This window comes from Eleutherodactylus coqui, chromosome 3, assembly GCF_035609145.1.
Source record: "Eleutherodactylus coqui strain aEleCoq1 chromosome 3, aEleCoq1.hap1, whole genome shotgun sequence".
NCBI classification, from domain to species: domain Eukaryota; kingdom Metazoa; phylum Chordata; class Amphibia; order Anura; family Eleutherodactylidae; genus Eleutherodactylus; species Eleutherodactylus coqui.
This window is the reverse complement of record NC_089839.1, coordinates 158,783,788-158,808,634: the sequence shown is the minus strand read 5'-3', so window position 1 is coordinate 158,808,634 and position 24,847 is coordinate 158,783,788. Positions and strand designations below refer to the sequence as shown.

General features: G+C 44.9%; 1 protein-coding gene across 1 annotated transcript in view; it reads left to right on the top strand.

Moving 5' to 3' along the window:
* The first annotated feature begins 2,026 nt into the window (after window positions 1–2,026).
* NEK4 (NIMA related kinase 4) overlaps window positions 2,027–24,847 on the top strand; it is a 54,188-nt gene continuing 31,367 nt past the window's right edge. Inside the window, exons 1-7 of the mRNA XM_066596441.1 lie at window positions 2,027–2,210; window positions 6,641–6,907; window positions 8,420–8,617; window positions 8,818–8,925; window positions 19,069–19,223; window positions 20,112–20,235; window positions 22,489–22,866. Of these exons, the coding sequence (XP_066452538.1) occupies window positions 2,097–2,210; window positions 6,641–6,907; window positions 8,420–8,617; window positions 8,818–8,925; window positions 19,069–19,223; window positions 20,112–20,235; window positions 22,489–22,866 (1,344 nt within the window). The 5' untranslated portion in view covers window positions 2,027–2,096. The remainder of the gene's footprint in view (window positions 2,211–6,640; window positions 6,908–8,419; window positions 8,618–8,817; window positions 8,926–19,068; window positions 19,224–20,111; window positions 20,236–22,488; window positions 22,867–24,847) is intronic.

The window sequence follows — 24,847 nt, the reverse complement described above, 5'->3', positions numbered from 1 at the left end:
CGCGGGATTTCCACCGGGAATACGCCCAGTGTGAACCCAGCCTAAAGGTTGTTTTATAAATATATCTAATTTTTGGAAGGTCAGAAAGGTAAAGTCAAACGTGGCGGATTTACTGCTGATCTCCCACAGCCGAAAAATGCACAGCAAATCTGCACCAAAATGTTATGTCGGCAAGATCTCCATCTGCTGGACATCTTTCCTCAGTCCCGCAGCTCTTCGTATATTCCTGACACCATTGTACAAGTAATCCCAACATGATTGGTAGAGAAACATTGACCCTGGACAGTCTAAGGCTTCCTTCGCATGTGCGAACGTGAGAAACACGGCCCAATATCATGTTCAAATCGCAATTTTTCCATGTGAATTCACACTGAAACTGATCCACAGAGAACTCTAATTTTCATACAAGGACTCTCCATATCATGAGAGTCGGTGTCTGTAATAAAAGTGGCCATTCAGTGTAGAATAAGCAGTCACCAAGAGTTTTAAGGTAAATTTGTGGTGTTTTTTGTATATTATTATATTGGGATTTAAATGATATTTACACTTTGAACAAACTCCATATTTATTTAATTAACCCCTTAACGACCAATGACGTACCTGGTACGTCATGGAGCGTCGGGGTATGTATGAAGAGAGGTTGCGTGGCAACCTCTCTTCATACAGTGCGGGCATCAGCTGTTTATAACAGCTGACACCCGCGGGCAATAGCCGCGAGCGGCCGCGCGGCCGATCGCGGCTATTAACCATTTAAACGCCGCTGTCAATTCTGACAGCGGCATTTAAATCCCCCGAACGATGTTCGGGGGTCCCGCGCGGCCCCCCCGCGGTGAGATCGGGGGAGCCTTGCACGTATCATGGCAGCCGGGGGCCTAATGAAAGGCCCCAGGGCTGCCTTAGCAGACTGCCTATCAAGCCGTCCCCGTGGGGTGGCTTCATAGGCTGCCTGTCAAAAAGCAGTATGACGTAATGCTATAGCATTACGTCATACTGCAGGAGCGATCAAAGCATCGCATCTTAAAGTCCCCCAGGGGGACTTCAAAGTAAAGTAAAAAAAAGAATCAATAAAGTTTTTTTTTAATTGAAAAAAAAAAAAAAGTTGTAAAAGTTTAAATCACCCCCCTTTTGCCATATCTATTATTAAAAAATCTAAATAATAAATTAAAAATATGTATTTGATATCGCCGCGTCCGTAAAAGTCCGATCTATCAAAGTAGCACATAATTTTTCCCGCACGGTGAACGTCGTCCGAAACAAAAAATGAAGAACGCCAGAAATGCACTTTTTTAGTTACCCTGTCTCCAATAAAAAACGCAATAAAAAGCGATCAAAAAGTCATATGTATTCCAAAATGGTACTATCAGAAACTACAGGACATCCCGCAAAAAATGAGACCTTGCTCAACTACGTCGACGGAAAAATAAAAAAGTTATCGCGCGCACAAAATGACGACAGAAAATAATTGAAAAAAATTTTATGTCTTTAAAAAAAAAAAGAGGAGTATAGTAAAAAAAAACCTAAACAAGTTTGGCATTGTAGTAATCGTACCGACCCATAGAATAAAGTTATCATGTCGTTTTTGTTGCCATTTGTGCGCCGTAGAAGCAAGACGTACTAAAAGATGGCAAAATGTCGTTTTTTTTCCATTTTACTCCACTTAGAATTTTTTAAAAGTTTTTCAGTACATTATATGGTACTTTAAATAGCACCATTGAAAAATACAACTCATCCCGCAAAAAACAAGCCCTCATACAGTGACGTGGATGGATAAATAAAGGAGTTATGATTTTTTTTAAAGGGGGGAGGAAAAAACGAAAATGGAAAACGAAAAATGGCCGCGTCATTAAGGGGTTAATGAGCTTATTTGCGTTATCTCGGACCGCGTACTCCACAACACACGTTCATACCGCAGTACCGGTTGTATCCTGCAGATGTCGCTGTGGTCTCTAGTTCTACAGTTGCACAGTTCTCGCTTCTCTAGCTGTTCTGTTCCGCTCTCCGTTCTCCGGTTGCTTGGTTACCGTCACGCTGCCGGAAGTTGTGACTAGCAGTGGGGCTCTACGCTTCCAAGGGGATGCCGTAATTCGTAGAACGGGATGGAGGAGAACAAGCCGCTGGCGGGGCTGGAGAATTACAGGGTCGTTCGAGTCGTGGGCAAGGGAAGCTATGGGGAGGTCACCCTGGCCACCCACCGGGGGGAGGGGAAGCAGGTAAGACGGCGATAACGTGTCGTGTAGCTGCTGGATAATAGTACAGTCTGCATTATAGTATAGTGTAAGACACCATATAACTAGCGTGCAGTAATGCTGTGTCATGTGATCATACTGTATGTTATAAGCTTGGAGTATATACACCTACTAATATATATATATATATATATATATATATATATATATATAACATTTCCTAATAGTATGCAACTACATGTCCAATGCTAACACAAGAATAAGCCAGCTCACCTGTATACAGCCAGCGGCTCCATATGTTCTAACACTCTGTGCGCAAATGTTAGAAACCGGCGAACAGTTCACATGGCAACGAATTCAGTTGGCACATTTTGAATGGAAGATCCTCAGTCATAATCTGTTATTTCCGCAAGCAAATCTGAGGTTAAAAATAGGCAATGTGTTGACCCCATGTGACCGTACCCTTACAGTTACCATGATTCAGGTCTGTGGCTACGTACACAGGACCGCTCCATAGATGTAATGCATTATGTATGAACGTGTTCCATGCTCATTGGACACGCACAGGTCAGACTCTGCACGTCCGTTTATGAACGTTTCGCCACACAACCAGTTACTTTAACCGTATTTTTGATAGTTCCCATCAGTTATGCTTTCTGGTAAAAACCGAAGTGTTACGAAGTATGAACAAAGCCTGAAGATGGTAGATTGTCTAAGGTCTTTCTAAGGCCAGGCTCACACGACCGGATTTGAATTGCGGATTGCGTGGGCTCTGTCCGCCCATGTGATACCCGGTAGCTTGCAGGCAATCTGTTGCATTGCGTTCCACTCACATTAGCATGTCGGAATTATGTGATCCGCGGGCGGAAAATAAAATGTAGCAAGTTCTATTTTGCCGCATATAGACTCTACATAGAGTCCGTTGTTCTCTGTTGTCGCGTATATATTCGCAGCCCATATGCAATTACAATGAGTAAGGGCTGCAGGTATTTGCGTCACTGTTAAGCAAGAGCATGGGACATATAAACAAAAAAACAGGTGTACTGTGCATGACCACCTGTGTGAGTATGCGGTCATGCACAGTAAAATTTCGCCCCCATAGTCAGCCAGGTATTAGTGTATCTTGAAGTCCTGGTGGAGTCTAGATTAACAGGGGGGGGGGGGGGGGGGGTGAGGGGGTGACGCCCCCTGTAACTCTTTGGCTGCATAGCAGCCTGCCAGCTAGGTCCTGGAAGGGCACTAGAAGTAGGCTTCAAAAGACATGCAGCGGTGCCTGGTGCAAAGGCACCACCAGAGCTGACACGGCCTTCATGGCCACCGAGTCACAAGTGTCCTGAGGAAGGCTTTTTCGGCGCTCCACAACTGTCAAAGGCAGCCCCCAGCAATGTACGTTGTACATACCGGCGGCTGCAGGGAGGCCACAGGGCTGGAGGGAGACACAGAGTGTGATCCGGTGGCCTGACACTGCTTGACCACACGCCGCCAGCTTACCCCCCAAACACCAGCAGATGCGTCTTTACTGGGAACACGGAGCAGAAGCGAGGAGCTGGCCAGCTGTCATTGGGGGAGCGCCTGGCACGGAACAGTCACTGTCGACAGCGGCGGAGAGCAAGAGGTGACGGCGGCATGTCTCAGTGGGGGAGTGTCCTCCACGGACCTGACACTCATGGTATCGGAACACAAACAGTGTTGTCGGCAGCTGTGAGCGGGGGAGCGGCGGAGACGGAGGTGACAATGCACACGGCAGCCGAAGCGTTGAGTCCGGCATCTGACTGGGGGACCTTAGGGCGAGGGTAACATTTGTGATGAGGCTTACATTGGTGGATGGTAATGTTGCCTTTTTACAGCGGTAACATCCTCATCACAAATGTTACCCTGAGACAAAGACTGCAGGTAACGCTGACATTTCATCCACAGTGTTCTACCAGCACCTTACACTCTTGGCCTTGGCCCTATCGAGAGCTAGGGGTGTGACAGGGGTGTTCCTAATACCAGTTGGCCATACGCAGGGACACGGGTTCACAGGTTTCAATGGTTTCGTTTTTCCTAGCAGGATTCTGACACGTTAATACTGCATGCGAGATAAATGGAGCAGGACCTATCTTAATGCTTTTTTCTTTTTTTCAACCTCTGGCGCAAGAGTGCAGAGTTTGCATAGTCAAAAAAAAAACCCCACAGGTTCTTGCGCTAATACGCTCCACAGTGGGGAGCATATTCGCACATGCGCCTATCTGTTAAAGCCCTAAAATTGAAAGCTATCTTAGCAGAATTCTGAGGTTTGACAACAGATGACTCATTAATAGTAAATAATGAGAAAGACTGTCAACAGATGCTGAGGAGCAACTTTAGGCCCCCGTTCACGGCCGTGATGGAATATCGCTAGCGATATTCCGTCGTGGGGAAGGAGGGGGGAGAGCTGTCAGGTCTCTGCGGTGAGCCTATCTGACAGATAGGCTCACTGCGGGGAATCGCGGCATGCCGCGATTTGATTCCCCTGAGTGGCGAATCGCTATAATTCTCCGCTCGTGGACAACGGGGCTATGGAAAGCGGTCACTGCGTTACCCGTGGCCAGATTATCGCTGCGGGTAACACAATGAACTATCGCCGGTGGACAGGCAGCCTTAGAAAGGGAATAGTCACTGAGCAAATTGTTTCAAGGGGTTGTCCGGTTACTGAACAACATTAATAGCTCCAATTGTCTTAAAGCCCATTTAGACACAACAATTATTGCTCAAAAGCCATCTTTTGAGTGATAATTGCTGCATCCAAACGCGTCCCCATCGTGCACTTTACATGCACTATTCATGAGTCTTATCGGCGCCGCACGATGAGTTTTCAGCAGGATACCGCTTATAGTATTCTTTCAGTTGGTGTCCCGCTCAGAGTTCTCAGTGGGATACTGCTGATAGCTCAGAAAACAAAGCAGCTGTTTGCAGATAACAGCGCTTCAGCTGTCATCTGCATACAGCAGGAGCCTTCATTTACACGCTATTAAACTCTTCAGTAGCTAATTCGCTATTTAAGAGTTTATGCAAAGTGATTGCTCAAAACTGTCACTCAAACTGCCTTTTGAGCAAATTCTGAATGATCATCTTTCCGTGTAAATGAACCTTAAGACTTATTTACACGGTCGAGCTTGATATCGTTCTGAGAAACTCTGACCAATATCATGCTCGTAAACATGCTGTACTTGTGATTGCGATAAAAGTTGCATGTTTCAATAGGAAAAAAAAATCGCATCTGCATGTGAGCGTTATGCAAATAATTGGCGATATCGCCCAAAAAATAGGATGTACTGTGATCTTTCTATATTGGACTTTCAGTGTGAGGGAAAAATCGCACATGTAAACACAGAAAATAATGGGTCATCTTCTTGTGCCTGTTTCATCCATATCTCAATCGGATGGAACTTGTGCAAGGAAATCGTCCGTGCAAATACTGCCTTATAACAAATCAGAGCAGTACTTGCCTGTCCCCAGATGTGGAGATCTAGTCTGTTGCCCTATCTCTGCTCCCAACCCGCTCAGGAGAACGGAAGGTGATGATTGGCTGCAGTAGTCAGGTGACTTCCGCTGATCTTATCTGCCACGCCAATCAGCGGGAGGACGGCGCGGGAAACAGTGCTGGATTCCCTACCAGAGGACAGGTAAGTACTGCTATGTCTGTTATTTTAAGACCATTAGAAGTATTGCTGGAATGATGTCCAGAATTCGGACAACCCCTTTAAAAGGGTTATCTCATAAAAAACATTTATCATCTGCCCACAGGGATCACCAGAACGGCGAACCCCCAGGAGAATGGAGCAATGGTGCTCACACATGACCACCACCTCATTCACTGTCTATGGAGATAGTTGAACGATGTACTCGGCCATCTCCATGAGCCCTATAGAAGTCAATGTAGCGACCTTCTTTTGTTCTTAAGCACTTTTCTCACTTAGAATCTGCAGTGTTTGATTCCACTACATTACAAATCACAGCCCCCAACACCCTCCCCAAGAAAAAAAATACCAATGAAATGATGCCATGAAGTGTCAAGTTGTTGAGAGTGTATACACTGAGTTATTACTGTGACAGTTGATGTTCTGGTATGTAATAACGCCCATCAGACCCCGCAGGGGTTGTCACTCAGCTGTTCCAGAGTACAATGGGGAATATGCGGTTAGGCAATCGGTGCTACCCTACTGCTCTGTAATTATACAGACGACATAAAGTGGTTTGGGAACATTGTGTACCAACTTCTGTTAGAGCTGTTATTGTGTTTGTTTGGTTTCCACCCAGTTTCTCCATAATCTGATGTACCATTGGTGAAATTTCATTTTTTGCAATTTTACATTATAGTGAAATACTCTAATTTTCCTCACCTTCATAATCCTATTTTACTGTCATATTGTTACATTCTACGACTGTTGCTTTTTAATTCCTAAGTGTGTCTTTCTCTTGTTTTCGCTCAGTATGTGATTAAGAAGTTGAGTCTCCGCAGCGCCCCTCGTAAAGAACGGAAAGCGGCAGAACAAGAGGCGCAGCTCCTTTCTCAGCTGAAACATCCGAACATTGTGGCCTACAAGGAATCATGGGAGGGTGAAGATGGCCTGCTCTATATTGTCATGGGCTTCTGTGAAGGGGGAGACTTGTACCATAAACTTAAGGAGCAAAAGGGCAAACTACTTCCAGAAAGCCAAGTAGTGGAATGGTTTGTACAGATTACCATGGCGCTACAGGTATAGTTGTGAGGTTTTCACTAACTTTATTTACCGTTATGATTATTGTCTCTGTGCTGTCAGGGCCAGACCCAATTTATGTGAGTCCTTGGGTGGCAGAGTCACAGTGAGCCTAATATCTTCCCCATCCTTGGCTTGACAAGCGTGGATTATATTTACTTGTTCTGAAATTAGCCCCCTAATCCCAGTGAGCCCTGATATCTGCTGAGGGTTTCATGTGCTGATACCACTGTGACCCCTCTTAGCCGAATGTGTCTGGAATCATGTCATATTACTCATATGACATGATGAATAATATGACATGATTCCAGACACATTTGAGTGTAGATGTGAAGAGCTGTAGGGCAGGATGGCCTCTAAGTGCAATAATTAGCATATGTAGATTGCTTTAGGGCTCATTCTCACAAACCTAATTTCTCTGCGTATTACACGGTCAATGAAAGCACATTGATTTTCATTGAACAATTCACATTTGCGTATATATATATATATATATATATATATATATATATATATATATATATATAGCGTAAAAAACATAACACGTAGCATGTTCTACTTTCCTGTGTATAGCCCTATTGTTCTCTGTGGGTTGCATTTTAAATTCTGTACATACGCAAAACCATTGCATAGGTGCGGCGTTTAATACGCAACGCTGCTAAGAGACAGCGGGAAATAAAAAAAAAAGAAGAAACTAGTCGCACTGCACATGACAGCGAGGGTGAGAGATGCTGTCATGCGCAGTGCACAATTATAGCTGACATGGCGGTAAAATGCTGCATAATACACACAGCGTTTAAGGCATACGGCCGTGTGAATGAGCCCTTATTGTGGCCAAATGTTCTTTGCTAATGTAGTTGCACCTAATTAACTGAGGCCTGTTGTGTTTATGGCCTTCCTTTAGTAGCTGTTTAGCTCAATTTATTAACCACCCTTGTATTGTATGTCTAAGGACAGGCTGACACGAACATATTGGATTCTGGATTTCCGCAGCAGAAGAACTGCAATCGCTCGCGGAAAGTAATTGTGAATGATCGCGGATGTGAGTGTTTTTCTGCGCGGATGTACGCATATGCACAGCGTATCATCTGTGCGGAAGAAAGAACTCTCTCTTCCTTCCAGTGGGCATTCCGGCTTTTCTAGTTTCCTCTGAAGTTGCTAGCGTTTTTGCCGCTCATACAAAATGTTAATTGTATGCGTGACATTGACTTCAATGGGGAGCGTTCACTTGAAATCCGCGCTAAAATAGAGCATGCTGTGACTTTTCTGCTCACGAAATATGCAATTCGTAACCCACGAGTGTGAACGAAAAATCGAAAATGCATGCCTTTCAATGCTTGCGTGTACCACGGACCTTCCGCGCGGAAGCGGATTCCGCAATTAAAATCCACCCATGATAGCCGGGCCTAACAGCTAGTCCTATTTACACAGAAATGTAAAATGTATACAACAGTAGGATAGCCTGGATTGCATCGTTGCCTGCCTATAACATTATTACATTTTGTTTCACAGTATTTACATGATTTGCACATTATGCATCGTGACTTGAAAACGCAGAATATTTTCCTTACTAAAACGAACATCATCAAAGTAGGTGATCTGGGGATTGCACGGGTCTTGGAAAACCAGTATGATATGGCCAGTACTCTTATCGGGACCCCATACTATATGAGCCCAGAGCTATTCTCCAATAAACCATACAATTATAAGGTAATGATCCACCTAATATATTTTTTGTTTGCCACAACTTGTATTTGTATTAAGTTCTTCTTTTTATGAAATAGTATTTTTCCTGAACGTATTGTTTATTGACATGTAACCATGGTTGTAGTGTCCCTAAGATCAGGTTACGTATTTTTGCTGCTGACAGTCTTGAGACAATAGTAACCAATGGCTCTTTGATTTTGCAGTCTGACGTGTGGGCCCTCGGATGCTGTGTGTACGAGATGACGACTCTAAAGCATGCCTTCAATGCCAAGGACATGAACTCTTTAGTATATCGGATCATCGAAGGGAAGGTAACATACACAATATAAAATTCACTCTATGTGATACATGAGCGTATTAAAGTCCTGATAGTCTGGCATGCAACAATGTCCTAATGTACAGCTTTTTTTCAGACTATAACATGCGTATTTTAACAAGAAAGAAATCTTGCTAAAAGACCATGTGTTTTATAGTCTGCAGTCAAGGTGAGCAGCAGCACCAAGCCTCCTTGACCACTTTCTTAAAGAACAGGCAGAGTGCTCATAAAGCACTCTGCTCGATCATTGAATTACTGTACACTTCTCATAGCCCCCTCTGCTCTGCACTTCGACCTGGCGTTCTCTTGATGGAGGTCTTTCTGCCTCTGCAGAAGCAGACTTTATGGAACACTTCCAGGATCTTGGCTGGATTATTATTGGAGTAACTGGAGCACTGGTTTTAGGTCCCAAGTCTCCTCTTCTTCAAGCTCCCGGGGCTCCCGCTGCTAGCAGAATTAGATAAGAGTAGAGGATGTGCAGCATAGCTTACATTGTATGCAGTGCATCCTCCACTCTTCTCTGTCTAGCAACTTCTGCCGGAGTCTGAACTTCCAGCGTTGCACTGCAGAGGTCAAAGAGGACAGCAGGACCGGAAGCTGATTACTGTCCTGTCTGTGCTAGTGTGCAGCGTGTACACCTCCCCCTCTGCATAACAAATCTACAGGAGAGGATATGCATACAGTATCTACAAATATATAAATGTATAAGTGTGTGATATACATATAAAATTACATCTATATATTTGCATATGTTATGTGGCGCATGTTGGGTGTCTGTATATGAAGCAGGCTTGAAAGCCAAGTCAGCTACATACGCAGCAGGCGTCAGCCATCTTTGACAGCTGACACCCACTGGCAACAGCCATGATCAGTGTTCGCGCCGTCTGCAACTGTTAACCCTTTAAATACTGTCAATTCTGACAACGGCATTTAAATGTCCCAATCAGCATTCAGTGCCTCCAAGTGGCTCTTCCGCAATGCGATTGGGAGTTGCCATTTGGTTGTCATGGCAGTCTTAGGGCCTTCTGAAGTGCTTGTGGCACATTTTGATAGGCTGCCTGTCAGAACCTGGTATAATGCCATACTATGAAATTGCATTATACTGTATGAACGATCAAACGATTACAAATTAAAGTCCCCTTGGGGATTATAAAAGAAATGTAAAAATGAGTAAACAAAGTTTTATTAATTGTTAGAAAAAATAAAAAGTAGTAAAAGTTTTATCACTCCCCTTTTCCCAATAATCTCATTTAAAGAATAAAAAATTGGTATCACTGCATCCAAAGAAGTTCAGATTATTAAAATATCACAATGTCCCAAACGGAGAACATGTCAGAAAAAGAATATGCACAATAATAGCAATGTTTTTTTAGGTCACCTCATATCCGAGAAAAAAATTGGATTAAAAAAACTATTTAAAAGACATGTGTAAGCCAAAATTGTATCAATAAAAATACAGGTCTTTGTGCAAAGAACAAGCCGTTACATAGCCCGATCAATACAAAAATAAAGTTCTGGGGTCAAAAGATGGCACAGAGAATTTTTTTTGTAATTAAAGGGGTTGTCTCGCGCCGAAACGGGTTTTTTTTTTTCCAATAGGCCCCCCGTTCGGCGCGAGACAAACCCAAGGGATGGGTTAAAAAAAAATATATATATATATTACTTACTTGAATCCCCGCTCTGCGACGACTTCTTTCTTCCTTCTCCAAGATGGCCGCCGGGATCTTCACCCACGCTGCACCGCGGGTCTTCTCCCATGGTGCACCGTGGGCTCTGTGCGGTCCAGTGCCGATTCCAGCCTCCTGATTGGCTGGAATCGGCACACGTGACGGGGCGGAGCTACGATGACGATGCGGGACCAGCTATCCGGCACGAGCGGCCCCATTCACCAGCAGAAGACCGGACTGCGCAAGCGCGTCTAAAAACGCCAGAAGACAGCGAATTTAGGCGGATCCATGGCGACGGGGACACTAGCAACGGAGCAGGTAAGTGAATAACTTCTGTATGGCTCATATTTAATGCACGATGTATATTACAAAGTGCATTAATATGGCCATACAGAAGTGTATGACCCCACTTGCTGCCGCGAGACAACCCCTTTAAGGTTATTTTTTGCAGTTGTAGTACACTAAAAAACTCTTAAGATTTGATATCACTGTAATCTTACTGATCCATAGAATGAAGAGAACACATCATTTTTACTGCATTGTAAATATCATAAAAGTAATTCCCCCCCTCCTCGAAAAAAGAAATTGTGCAATTGCATTTTTCCCATTTCTCCCCACTTAGAATTTTTAAGAAGTTTTACAGCACATTATCTGGTACGTTTAATGGTACCTTAAAAAAAATACAACTTGGAGAGGAAAAAAAAGAAAATAAGAAAAAAAGGGCTGCAACATTAAGGGATTAATATGTAGTAGGCTTGGGCTTCATGAGGACTTTGACCATGACATAGGTCACATGGCCAAAGATTGCTATGTAGTCCTATGACACTGCAAAGAAAAGTCAATGTGTTTGCGCTGCAGCTCAAACGTTAATGTGACTTGATGATTTTAAGCAATCCTGTTAAAATTTTAGCATGCTTGGCCACGTTAGACTTTTATATCTCTTATGTGGATTTACCCTCAGGCTAGGTGTATACTAGCGTATTTTAGCGCTGCATGTTGCCCATGTAATTCCACAGGGCCCCATTATAGCCTATGAGGCTATACACATATCGTAGATGTATCCTATTCCTGTCCATTTCACGGACGACAAATAGGACATTCCAATGGAAGTCAATGTACTGTGTCTATATGTATAGGCTAGCACACAGACTGATGTCTATGTACTGTAAGGGCTCATGCCCACGAGCGATACGCCCAAGGATTTATGCCACAGTAGTAACGCGAATCAAAACAAAAAAGTGGCAGCGAGTGATTACGGATTTATGCGGTTTCGCTTCCATTGATATCACTGGAGCCCTCCTGTGGCGAATCAGTGATAAAAAAAAAGAACATGCCGCGATTCTTTCACGCTCGCAGAAATCCGCGGTAGAAATCCCCATGTGTTCGTTGGCAGGCAGAAAGCTATTAGCATCAATAGGACCTTGCCACTGCAGAATTCACGCACTGATTTCCGCCATGGGAAACACAATGTTAATTCGTCCATGGACATTCACCATAAGTCTGGGAAAAACCTGTGAAAAAGAGTCTGTTTTGGCGCCTAGTTTATAATAGGGTGTAGGCTTCAGAAGCATTAACCCTTTAGTGATGAGCCTATTTTTTGCTTTGAGGACCAAGTGATTGTCATTGTCACATTGCAAGAGCCATAACTTGTTGACATATCCATTGTTTATTTTTGGGACAAGTTGTATTTTTTTTTAATGGCACCACTGTGTGTTACATATATTGTATTGTTTAACTTTTATAACTTTTTTTTGGGGGGGAGGGGGGGATGGAAAACCCCTCAGAAATTCCTCTTCTCATTGTTTCGGGGTTTTCTTCTTACAGCGTTCACCATTCGGTAAAAATAACATAATAACTTATCTGATCAACACGATTACTGCAATACCAAGTTTATGAAGATTTCTTTATTTTTTACTACTTTTGCACAATAAAAACACATTTTTAAAGAAAAACAATTGAATCTGCATCACCGCATTCTAAGATCGAGATCTTGTTTTCTCGCTCGTGTCATTGGGGTACACAGCAAAGACCGTGGGATATAGCTTCTGCCACTAGGAGGCGACACTAAGCACAAAAAAGTTAGCTCCGCCCTCTGGCTATATCCCTCCTGCCGACAGCAGGCTAATTAGTTTTTAGCTTAGTGTCTCGTAGGAGGACGTTCGTGCCCGTTAGGGCTGCTTTAAGGGCCAGGGTTAGACGGAGAGGCAGGACGCTCCCCATCAAACCCGAACGGAAAGGAGGGCGAACAACCTCTGGTTTGTCCAGGTTGTTTCTTGCCCGGCCCGCCTTAGAAGAAAAGGCGGCAATGCCGCAATCGGAGGGGGCGTGGCCTCTGCCTGTGGCCACGCCCCATGTGGCACGGGGCGTGGCTTCACAGCAATACCTCAGCGGGTGGGTGTGGCCACGCCCCCCTCATTGACTCCATGCAGGGGCGTGGCCTCACGGCAATGCACGCCGCCCTGCCCCTCCCCCTTCCTCCCTCAGCACAGGTGAAGGGGGATGACATCAGAGAAGCAGCCTATTGGGGACAGCGCGCCAGGACTTAAAAACCGCCCTGCTGCTCCACTCCTTGCTGCCCTTTTCTGCTCAGCTTATATGCTGTACAGCTCAAGCTCCAGGAAAGAAAGCCCTTCAGCACCTGCAGTCTCCCGACCCAGCGGCTCCCCGGACCTCTTCGGACCTCAGCAAGGACCTGGGTAAGCTCTGCCTGGCGGCTAGCTCCCCTCTTTCGCTGCGTATCCCTCCTGCCGGCGGTTGGCATAGCAGAGGATAGCTCGCAGTTTTCTTTGCCCGGTGAAATCCCAGCACCATGTCCGACCCCAGAGCCCTGGAGGCTGGACCAGGGACAGCAAGAGTAACGCACTTGGCTTGCTCACGCTGTAACCTAAAGTTCGCATGCGGACAGGCTGAGCCCTTTTGTAGAGATTGTTCCCCTGCGAAACAGGCGGCTGTGCAGGGCACCCATCCCCCCATTCAGCCCCCAGCTATGGCCGAGCCGGAGTGGGCCCGCTCCTTGTCACTGGCGGTGTCTGACCTCTCTCGGGCATCTGGCGCAATTTTGGAAAAATTAGCGCAGGACGCCTCCAGTTCACATGAGGAGCGCGGCCGTAGACGAAAACGGGTCAGGCCTTCGGACTCCCGGCGGCCCTCCCGGTCACCATCCTCCTCGTCACTTTTGCGCTCTTCTGGTACTAGGTCACGGCGCTTGTTGGCAGAAGATGGTTCGGACGAGGAATGGTCTGAATCCTCCTCAGACTCTGTCGAGGAGGAGGATCAGGTCCCAAAATTTTCGGCAATGGTGGAGAGCTTAGTGGTTGCGGTGCGTGATGCTTTTCAGCTCACTGAACAGGAACCACAGGCATCTGAGATATTGTTTTCTTTCAGGCAGCCTAGACGCTCTCCAAAAACCTTTCCTCCTCATGAGGACTTTGACAAGGTCCTATCTAAGGAGTGGAAGGCACCGAATAAGCATCTTTCCAAGATGGGTTACTTGAACGGGAAATATCCCTTCCCGCAGGACTTAGTGGAGAAGTGGTCGGTCCCACCGCTAGTGGATCCACCCATTTCGCGCCTGGCTAAGCATACCGTGCTACCCACGGCTGAGTCCTCCTCCCTCAGGGATCCCAAGGATCGAGGAGTCGAGGCCTTGGCAAAGACCGTTTTTGAAGCGGCAGGGTCAGCTTTTAGGCCTGTGTTTGCCTCGTCCTGGGTCAGTAAGGCTGTTACTGACTGGGCAAAGCGGTTACGGGAAGGAATCCTCGAAGGGGTGGCAACCGAGGATCTGGTGGGCATTACACACCAGATTAAACAAGCAGGCATGTTTCTCTGTGAGGCCTCTATGGATACAGCCAGGCTGGCGGCCCAAGCCTCCGCGGCATCGGTGGCGACTCGCCGGACCCTATGGTTAAAATCGTGGGATGCGGATGCTTCCTCCAAGGGGTCGTTAATCAGTATGCCCTTTGTAGGATCTCGTCTTCTCGGCGCCAAGCTAGACAAGCTCATCTCAGAGGCTACGGGTGGAAAGAGCTCACTTTTGCCACAGAACCGTCCAAAGCGGTCATCTCCGCAGCACAGACGTTTTCGTTCCTATCGCCGGATGAGTCCTCATAGGAGAGAGAGAGAGGGTCCACAGGAGCGGGAACAAAGGAAGCTTCCTTCCTTTAAACCAAGCTCCTCTTGGCGGGGGCCCCTGCCCACAAAGGGTACCGAAGGCAAGCCCCCCGCATGAGGGACTGCCCCCACCTGTTTCGGACAAGGTGGGAGGATGGCTTCTCCAATTCAGCCAGGTCTGGTCGTCTCAGGTCACAGACACCTGGATACAGGAGGTCGTGTCCAGGGGCTATGCGATGGAGTTCCACACACAACCGCATGACCGCTTCTTTCGGTCCAGAACCCCAAAAAAGGACGGCTCCGTCCGTCCGGTTCTGGACCTAAAGAAGCTGATGGTATCGTCTTTCGAGGCAATTCCTTCTGCCCTGTTCCACTCCCGCCCCTTGCAGTGGGCGATACTCTCAAGGTGGGACAGGTTAGCGTGATCCCTCGAGGGAGGGATAAGGTTTCCACCAGGAGTTCAGCTGTCACTCCAGTGGCTGTTGGACTCGCCACGCATCCAGCAGGGCAGGTCGTTCCTGCCCCTGCAGTGGCAGGTGCTGGCTACAGTCGCCAGCATGACGGGCTGGGGGTGCACCAATTCCTTTCTTTCCTCGGATGCTCAGGAGGATCAGGAAGGAAGGGCTACCAATGATTCTCATAGCCCAGATTGGCCGCGAAGAACGCGGAAAGCTGAGCTCATGGACATGTTAGCAGACGCGCCCTGGCGATTACCCCTACGAAAGGATCTACTCTCTCAGGGTCCCCTCTACCACCAAAGTTGGGCTGCACTGCGTTTGACGGCGTGGCAGTTGAGACCGCGGTACTAAGAGCAAAGGGCTTCTCAGACCCGGGTATCCAGACAATGATTAGGGCTAGGAAGCCGTCGTCATTGAAAGTATGTCACCGGGTGTAGAGGACATTTTTTCGCTGGTGCGAACAGAAAGGGACACACCCGATGCTTTTTTCGTTGGCCCATCTCCTGTCGTTTCTCCAAGACTGGTTGGACTTGGGCCTGAGCCTCAGCTCCCTTAAGGGACAGGTTTCAGCTTTGTCAGTTTTGTTTCAGCGATCTTTAGCTTCAAGGTCGGCGGTGCGCACCTTTTTACAGGGAGTTGCTCATACGGCACCCCCTTTCCGGTCTCCGGTGCCACCTTGGGACCTTAACCTGGTTCTGGACGCCTTGCAGGCCCATCCGTTTGAACCATTAGCAGAAGTACTGTGGCGCTTGCTGTCCTGGAAGGTCGCTTTCCTGGTGGCGGTTACCTCCCTTCGTAGGGTTTCGGAGATTGCGGCGCTGTCGGCAAAACCACCCTTTACGGTTTTTTCACCAGGATAAGGTGGTGTTGCGACCGGTGCGGTCTTTTCTAAATTTTATCAAATACATACGTTCGCGTCAGCCGACGCTTCGCTGGGTCGAAAGGTTTTACAGACGGCTGTAAACTGACCGCATGCGTTTATGATTTATTTGTACCCACCCTTGGGGACGGCTGTGGGACGTCCCACGGTCTTTGCTGTGTACCCCAATGACACGAGCGAGAAAAGAGGATTTTTACTCACCGTAAAATCTCTTTCTCGTCTCGTCATTGGGGGACACAGCACCCGCCCCTCTTTCTTTCTTTCTATGACACGGTTGGTGGTCCTGGTCGGACTCCGGATTCTGTAAGTCGCACATGGTGCTGCGTGTTTTTCATTACAGTGAAATTTTTTGTTAACGTGTCATATGACTAACTATTGTTGTCTCTCTGTTCCTGCATGGCTATTCTAACTGCTGGCATGACAAACTAATTAGCCTGCTGTCGGCAGGAGGGATATAGCCAGAGGGCGGAGCTAACTTTTTTGTGCTTAGTGTCGCCTCCTAGTGGCAAAAGCTATATCCCACGGTCTTTGCTGTGTCCCCCAATGACGAGACGAGAAAGAGATTTTACGGTGAGTAAAAATCCTCTTTTTTGCAAGATGAGTTGCATTTTTTTATTGCTACCATTTTGAGCCACATATGACTTTTGGATTGCTTTTTTTTGGGGAGGCAAATTATTTTTACGGCATTCACATTGTGCGATAAATAGCAAAATATTTTCATTGTCTTTACGAACGTAGTAATATGCACTTACCTATTATGTGCTGCTTTTTAAAATTATATTTTATTTAAATTTTTAGCCATTTAGAAAGGGTTTTTGCGGGGGAAAATGCATATTTTTTTAAACTGGATTTTTAAAAATCTTATATTAAACTTTATTGAACTTTTTTGATACTATTTTTTAGTCCCTCAGGGAGACTTGAAGTTGCAATAGTTCGATTGCTAGGATAGTACACTGCATTACTTATGTAGTGCATTCTACTAAGACTATGATTGCAGGCTTTCAGTTGCCCTGGGAACCCATTGTAACTTTGCAATCACAATGCGGGATGCTGATGCGTGAAAGAAAGAACTCCCTCTACCTGTCATCTGCTTAAATGCTGTAGTTGCTATTGTTTGGGGCACGTAAGAGGCTAAACTGCCAGGATTTAAGGTTTCTCCACATCTGGTAGTTAGAGCAGGAGCCTGGCTGTCAGTAGTCAGCTAAGCCATCGCCTTAAAAATATGTATGTGCATATTGAAAGCCCATTAGTAAGGTCAGTAAAAAAAGGTGTATTGGCTGTCACTAAGGGGTTAAAGCATTGTCTTGGGGGCTGGGGGGACTCCATCTTAACTGAAGTACTCCATACTGTAGCATCTGTCCTACGTGTAAGCTGAAGCTGCCCCTGTGATGTGCTGACAAGGACATTAGAAGCTTCCGACAGAAGGTGAAGTGGCCTTCTCTCATTGCTACTATCCCCCCAGCAGCTGGGATCTATCCTACGTATGTAGAAACACTTATTATGTATTGCAGTGGATATGGCCCATAGAAGAAGCCAAGACTATACTCCGAGAACAGCAATGGGATATTTTATTTCCAAGTTGCTGATATCACCAGGGACTGATAGCAATGAAGCCTGACAGGGCTAATGAATACCGAGTATCTAGTTACACAAACTAGGTGCATGTGGCTGATACATCAAACTAACCTGTGATCAGCGCCCTTTACAACAATGTGTATGTCCTTCACAGTGCATACAAAGCCCTATCTTCACTGAGATCGGGGGGGTCGATCTTCTGCTATATGTAGCCTGGTTATGGGCAAAGGGAATAGTAACATCAAATAAGACCTTCTCTTACACAACCATACATAGTCAAGCCCAATTCTTCCACAGAGTAGAAAGGGGGGAATGCGGCAGCACTCTGTGTACCCTACAGGCTGTTGAGCAATGCTGAATTAAAGCCCTGTAGCCTGTGAATATTACAGTGCTAACAAACACAAAGTTGTAGAGCTGTCCTTATGGCTTGGCCATGCACAGTCGGTCGCTGTTGGACTCCTACTCTTACTAATTTTGCCTCATCACTCACCAGCAGTCACCTCCTGGGTAGTCCGTTGTATAAGAGTCTCCGAATCCACTGAATATCTCAATACATGGGGAGGTCTCTGTAACTTACAAACTGCTGGTTTATGTAGTTAAGAGAGTGAGCGCCCCCACTGCATGCAGTCAGCGGCTATACCTCAATAGCAGCTCCAAAGCTCCATTGCAGCGGCTTGGTGCTTCTCATTTCTTGAATTCTATGAGTCCTGTGCATAGGCGCTGCAGTTTTCATTCTGTCCCCTGTTTTTTTGACTTTGTGACATTGAACCCTCCACTTACTTGAACCAGAGAAATTTTAATTAGTGAAATAATTGTTTTGTATGTTCTGTTATTGATAACATTTGTGCGCCCTATAGCCCAAAAAATAGTGTACCCCTGGTAGTTTTTTTTTGCATATCAGAAAATTAAATGGAAACAAGTTAAGTTGCAGTGTGTCAATTTGCAGTAGACAGGTTGCACATGGTCACAAACACTATGTATAGTACATGCACCAAATACATCTACCTTGTCACTTCAGTGACAGTGGTAAATATGGAATTATGCCATTTGTATTGATAAGAATACTGCCAGCAAAATTTAAATTAATGTGTTTTGATTGGTTTGTGTTTCAGTGGACTGCCAATAGCAGAAAGAACTTACAGCTAGAACAATAGCACAGTTGGTGCTATATGGTTAGCTATATACACGACAGTAAGTGATAGCTCCCATGACAGCCCATAAATATGCATGCTGTGATCAACAGAACTGAAGATATAAAAGATCAGACATGATGATTTTTGTTATGCCCAATCCTTGCTCAAGCTACCCTCATACACATCAGATCAGTCCACAGAGTTATTCTAATTTGTACAGCCATATTCTTTTAGCACCTACCATTATACCCGGTGTTAATAAATTCTGCATATAAGTTGTCAGTGATGTATGTCATTTGCCTTCTTATTTTTCAGCTGCCTCCAATGCCGAAAGATTACAGTAATGAACTGAGAGAGTTGATTGGAACAATGCTAAGCCGTCAGCCTGAAAAAAGGCCAACAGCGAGGCAGATACTGCGAAAGCCATACATCAAACAACACATTGCCTTGTTCTTACAGAACACAAAACTGTAAGTAATAGTGTTAGAGGGGTTTTATACTAATGTTAATTTGTGTTATAAAGTGTCATAATATCAAATGCTTACACCTTGTAATACACTGAGAGCAGCCACAAACTGTACGGATGAGTGGGGAACTGCCGCATACTTGAGCCTGCTTCAATAGAACTTAAAGGAATAGAAAAACATGGCTGCTTTCTTCCAAACACAACAGCACCCTTGTCGGTGGGTTGTGTCTGATATTACAGCTCGGGTCCTATTTACGTCAATGAAGCTGAGCTGCAATACCACACACAACCCTCTGGACAAAGGTGTCATGGAAAGCAGCCATGTTTTAACTCTGAACAACCCTTTTAATGTAAAACGGATAGTCCATGCATTGACTCTAACCCTTTACAAATCTATGGTCTCCTAGACTAACAGGGAGATATGACAAGACATCTAAGAATCTATAAAATAAAAATATAGAAGAATGGCACCAAGAAAGAGGACTCTATCATTATTACTGTTTCTGTATTTTTCAGTTCAGTGGTCTTTTAGGCAAACAAGCAGGATTCTAGCTTACTTAGGTAGATGTGCAGTTTGGCAGCAAACATTTTTATGCATGTATAATCGAGCTGATCAGCCAACAAATGAACATTTGCTCATTTGTCGTCTGTTCCTTAGTCCCTTTACTCAGCACGATTGTAGGACTGATAAACATTAATGGGCCCGAGGACAGCTCGGGCCCATTAATCAGCCTGTATAAAAGGACCATTAGTTGTCTTGAACCAAATGCCAAAACTACACTGAAGTTGTTTGATCATAATGTACATTGATATAATTCATGTAAAACCGCCCTGCCTTTACATAAAAGATAACTCAATTGTTTTTTTTCCCTCTTGTTTCTTTTTCCTTAAGAAAACAAGTCAAACGGCGAAAGAAAACTGTAGATTCAAGTCACAGTAGTGTTCCCAAAGATGGCAAACTGCATGAGGGAGAAGTACAAGCAGAAATTGTCCCTAGTGACAGAAAAAAGCATAAAGTAGTAAAATTCTTATTGATTTATTAAGTAATGTTCTTTCTTGTTGCACTATTTGGTTCAATGAATCATTGAATTGTTTTTATTTCCAACATTACAGTTTTGGAAAAAACAAAACAATTTTTTTCTGTTTACTTGTACTTTGTTCCATTGCCTGATATATTACATGAAATACCATTAAAAACATTAATGGGGTTGTCATGCCTAAAGAACGTATTCCCTATCCACAGGATAAGTATCTGATCAGTGGGGGACTGACCTCTGGGATTCCCACTAGTGCTCTGAGTATTTCAGAATGCACAATACCACTCCATTTGTTTAATTGGGACTGCCAGAGATAGCGGAGTAGAAGTGACTGGTAACCTCTGGCAGTCCTATATTGATGAGTGGAGCAGTAATACACACTTGTGACCAACCCTCAATTCATTCTGGGATACGCCAGACTTCCATTACCCTATCCTGTGGATAGAGTATATGTTACCATATATTCTCGAGTACATTTTTTATGCTGAAAAAGCCCCCCTCGGCTTATACTCGAGTGAGGTTAAAAAAAACAAACAACAAAAAACCCCCGCAATACTCACCTCCCAGCCTGCGTGTGTGTCCCCAGCACGATGGTGTCCCTGGTGCTGTGGCAAGCTGCTTGAGAATTCTCCCTGCTGTCATCTCCCTGCTCAGCTTTGAATTCCCCCCGCTGTCAGCGCTGTGATTGGATAGCTCTCCAGCCAATCACAGCTGGCTCTCGATCATTCACAGCCATTCAGTGGATGACATCACTGAATGACTGAGATTGCTTTATCGAGCGCCAGCTGTGATTGGCTGGCGCTCAATCCAATCACAGCGCTTACATACGCAGCGCTGACGGCGGGGGAATTCAAAGCCGAGCAGGGAGAATTATCAAGCAGCTTTTCGCAACGCCGGGTAGGCCATTGTGTCGGGGCCAGCTGGGAGGTGAGTATTGCATTTCTTATTTACCTAGTATATACTAGAGTATAGCTCGGCTTATACTCGAGTCAATAAGCTTTACCGACTCGGGTCGGCTAATACTCGAGTATATACTGTATTCAGGTGGGAAACTCCTCTAAGGCTATGGGCTGCACAGCAACTTTGCTCAACAGCTTTAAAGTCCATCGGTAGTCATTAAGTCACAGAGTTATCATACCTTAGAGAGGTTGTCTAGGTTAGGAAAAATGCTTTGATTCTTTCCAAAAATGGTGCCATTCCTGCCCATATAATGTGCCTGGTATTGCCGCTCAGCTACACTTATGTTAATGGGGCAAAGTTGCAATACCAGACAGATCAATTCAGATACTTTTTTTCTAATCTCAGGCAATGTTTCTGTGACTTCTTGTGACACCACCATTGCAGCTGAATGCAGTACTGTTCCAATGCCAAAGTCTAATTCCAATTCACTTCAGTGGAAAACTTGCACAACAGGTGCCAGTAGCTTGATGCTTAGAGCATAAAGGGGTGTTCTGGGACCTTTACTATTGATGACCTGTCCTCAGGATAGGTCATGATAAATAGCTGATCAGCTGGGATCTGCCTATCGGGATTCCCACCGATTTGTTGATCGTCTGGCCCACTGTCAGTGCAGTAGGCCATATGTCAATATTTCTGGTTAGGGCTGTAAGTGTAATAGCCGGAATCGTTCCCATTGAAATCAATAGGGAAGATGCCTCCTATTACACTTCCAGCTCTGACCTCAGTGGGAAACCAGAAATGTTATAGGAGGCAGCTCTCCCATTTATTTCTGTGAGAGTGAATCTGAATATTACCCCCCCCCCCCCCTGCCTGGCCAGATGATCAATTATTAATGACCTATCCTGAGGATAGGTCATCAGTTGTAAAAGTCCCAGAGTACCCCTTTAATTTTTAGACAAGAAGAAAAGATACTCAAACGAGTAGCATCACAGCATCATGTCTATGTTTATTGCAACTAGGAATTACCCATTAATGATAATGCTGAATAGCGAAGTAGGCTCAGAATTTTTTTTAACTGATGAAAAAAGTGAATAAGAAAGCAGTTACATTATTTTATCTATTCTATAATCTATTTGAACATTTTGTAAACTGGAAGAGTGTTCATATAAAAGATGAGTATAACGAAATACTATCTTGTTGTATGTGGCAATCATTTTAGTTGAAGTAAGTGTTTCATATTAGCTTTCTTGTAAACCAGGCAACTTTTTTAAGGGCTTTTTTAAATATATGGGCATTTTTGTTTTAATGCACAATTGTATATTTCCTACGCAGAATAAAGGAAAAAGCCCAATAAAGACGAAAGCAGACTATATTCCTTCAGCTGTCCCTGACCTCCCAGACATGAACAATACCGCAGGTTCTGTTTCAACTCTCAGTAGGGTGGATATCAGTATCCTGCCCCATGACAAAAGAGTGCCAGGCGATGAACATTTGATACCTGAACTTCAGAATGATTTCAGGAACACTCCAGGTAAAACAACACCAAATGGTCCGAAAGACCAAGACATCAAAGTAAAACCATCGTCAGCATTAAACTCCAACATGGAAAATAAGATTTTGCCACTAGCTTCTCCTGCTAGCATGGAGGATGAAGAAGACACCTTGAAACTTTTACAGCCAGTTAACAAAGGTGACCATCAGACCAACCAGGTAGCGCATATACTGCACACATTACTTCTATGCTTTTGCCTGTTTGTATGTTTATAGAATACTTAGTAGACCCTCATCTGTACACAGGGCATGTATGCACGTTTAATTTTTATTCTCTAATTTTGGGCACCGATGTTTGTATTTGTGTGGTGTTAGAATTCTCCACCATATTTACTTAAAGTGTTATTCTAATTTCATTTTATGTTGTCTGAGCGGTATGCTTTCAGTGCAGCTGTACGATCCCCTAAGAGTGTTGTGCGTGGTATTACTAATTAGTATAGGACCCATGCACGATATTCTGCAAGTGTGCTTCAATCACATTACTGCCCAGCATGCACAAACATCTCACTATGCATTATGCATGTCAGATCAGGTAGGAGAATAAAATTGGAGGGACTCTTTAAAACACCATTGTAACATGGTCTCTTTGAATAGGACCATCCATAAGATGCATTCGGAAGGTTAAAATCAAATTTTGGGGTGTGATTTGTTGTACTAACAGTCCTAATGCAATGGGTGTAAAGGCAGATGAACCACTGACTGTGTGTCACCAGGCATTCTCTTAACCCTTTATTAACATATTTTATGTCTCATTATAGCTTAGCTTTAAATCCTCTGTCTTGTAGTATTGTTAACATATAATTAGAGAGCATTCACATTCAGGCCTTAGTCAGACGGGCGTTTTTTCGCGCGATTTGCAGATCGCATGACGGATGCGCATCCGCAAATCGCGTGACCGGTGCACGCAAGTCGCCCGCAAATCGCCCGAAAATCTGCTCCTAGCCGCGTTTCATTAGAAACGGGCCGGAGCTGTCCAGCGCATTGCATTCAATGGAGACGGCAATAGAGCCGCCTCCATTTAAAGCAATGCGCTGCGGGCGAGCCCAGGATGAATTGTCGGTAAGGGCTTAAATATATAAGCTTTTCCCTGCAATTCATCCTAAAATGTGTTAAAATAAAAAAAAATTGTATACTCGCCTTCTCCCGGCAGCCGGAGCTCCGCGCGGCCGTCCTGCAGTGGGTGTGAAGGGGGTGTGAGTCAGACCTGCCCCCTGATTGGCTCAGCGCTGAGCCAATCAGAGGCATGCCTCACTCACACCCATTCATGAATTCATGAATGGATGTGAGTCAGACCTACCCCTGATTGGCTCAGCGCTGAGAGGCAGCAGTCACTCACCCATTCATGAATTCATGAATGGGTGTGTGAGTGAAACCGGCCTCTGATTGGTCAGGGCTGTGACCAATCAGAGGCAGATCATTCAGCAGGCGGGGATTTTAAAGCCCCGCCGGCTGAATAGTGCCGAGAAGCAGTTCAGGAGAACTGACAGCGGCCGCGGCTGGACTCCGGCTGCAGCGGAAAGGTGAGTATACAATTTTTTTTTTTTATTTTAACACATTTTAGGATGAATTGCAGGGAAGGGCTTATATATTTAACCCCTTCCCGACAATTCACCCCGCGCACGTCGGCAGCCCATTGCTTTCAATGGAGCGGCTGTATTGCCGCTCCATTGAATTCAATGGGAAAACATCGTTCTTCTCTGCCACAGCTGTTACAGCTGTGGCAGAGAAGAATGATTTGTCTTCTATATGTTCTCAATGGGGTCGGCGCTTTTTTTTTTTTTTTGTTCTATAATTTATCGGACGAGTGCATAAAAAGCGCTCATGTGTCCGATACCATTGCAAAGCAATGGTTTTATAAAATCGCCGGACGCATGCGCAAATCGCGGCTAAAAACGCCCGTCTGACTAAGGCCTCAGTGTATGTCGATGGTATATGTCATATTTTAGACCTTTGGCAAATTATTCTGTGTATTGCTCTGTATAACCATACATCGCTCATAGGCTCCCGTGTTATAAGAAAAGTGCAGTATTTTTTTTATTTGCAGGATGTCTCTGTATGGAATAGTGCAGTAGAGTGCTATTTTATACACTAGAAAAATAGGTATGCTGACATATACCAGCCCAGTAAAGGCCAAAATTAC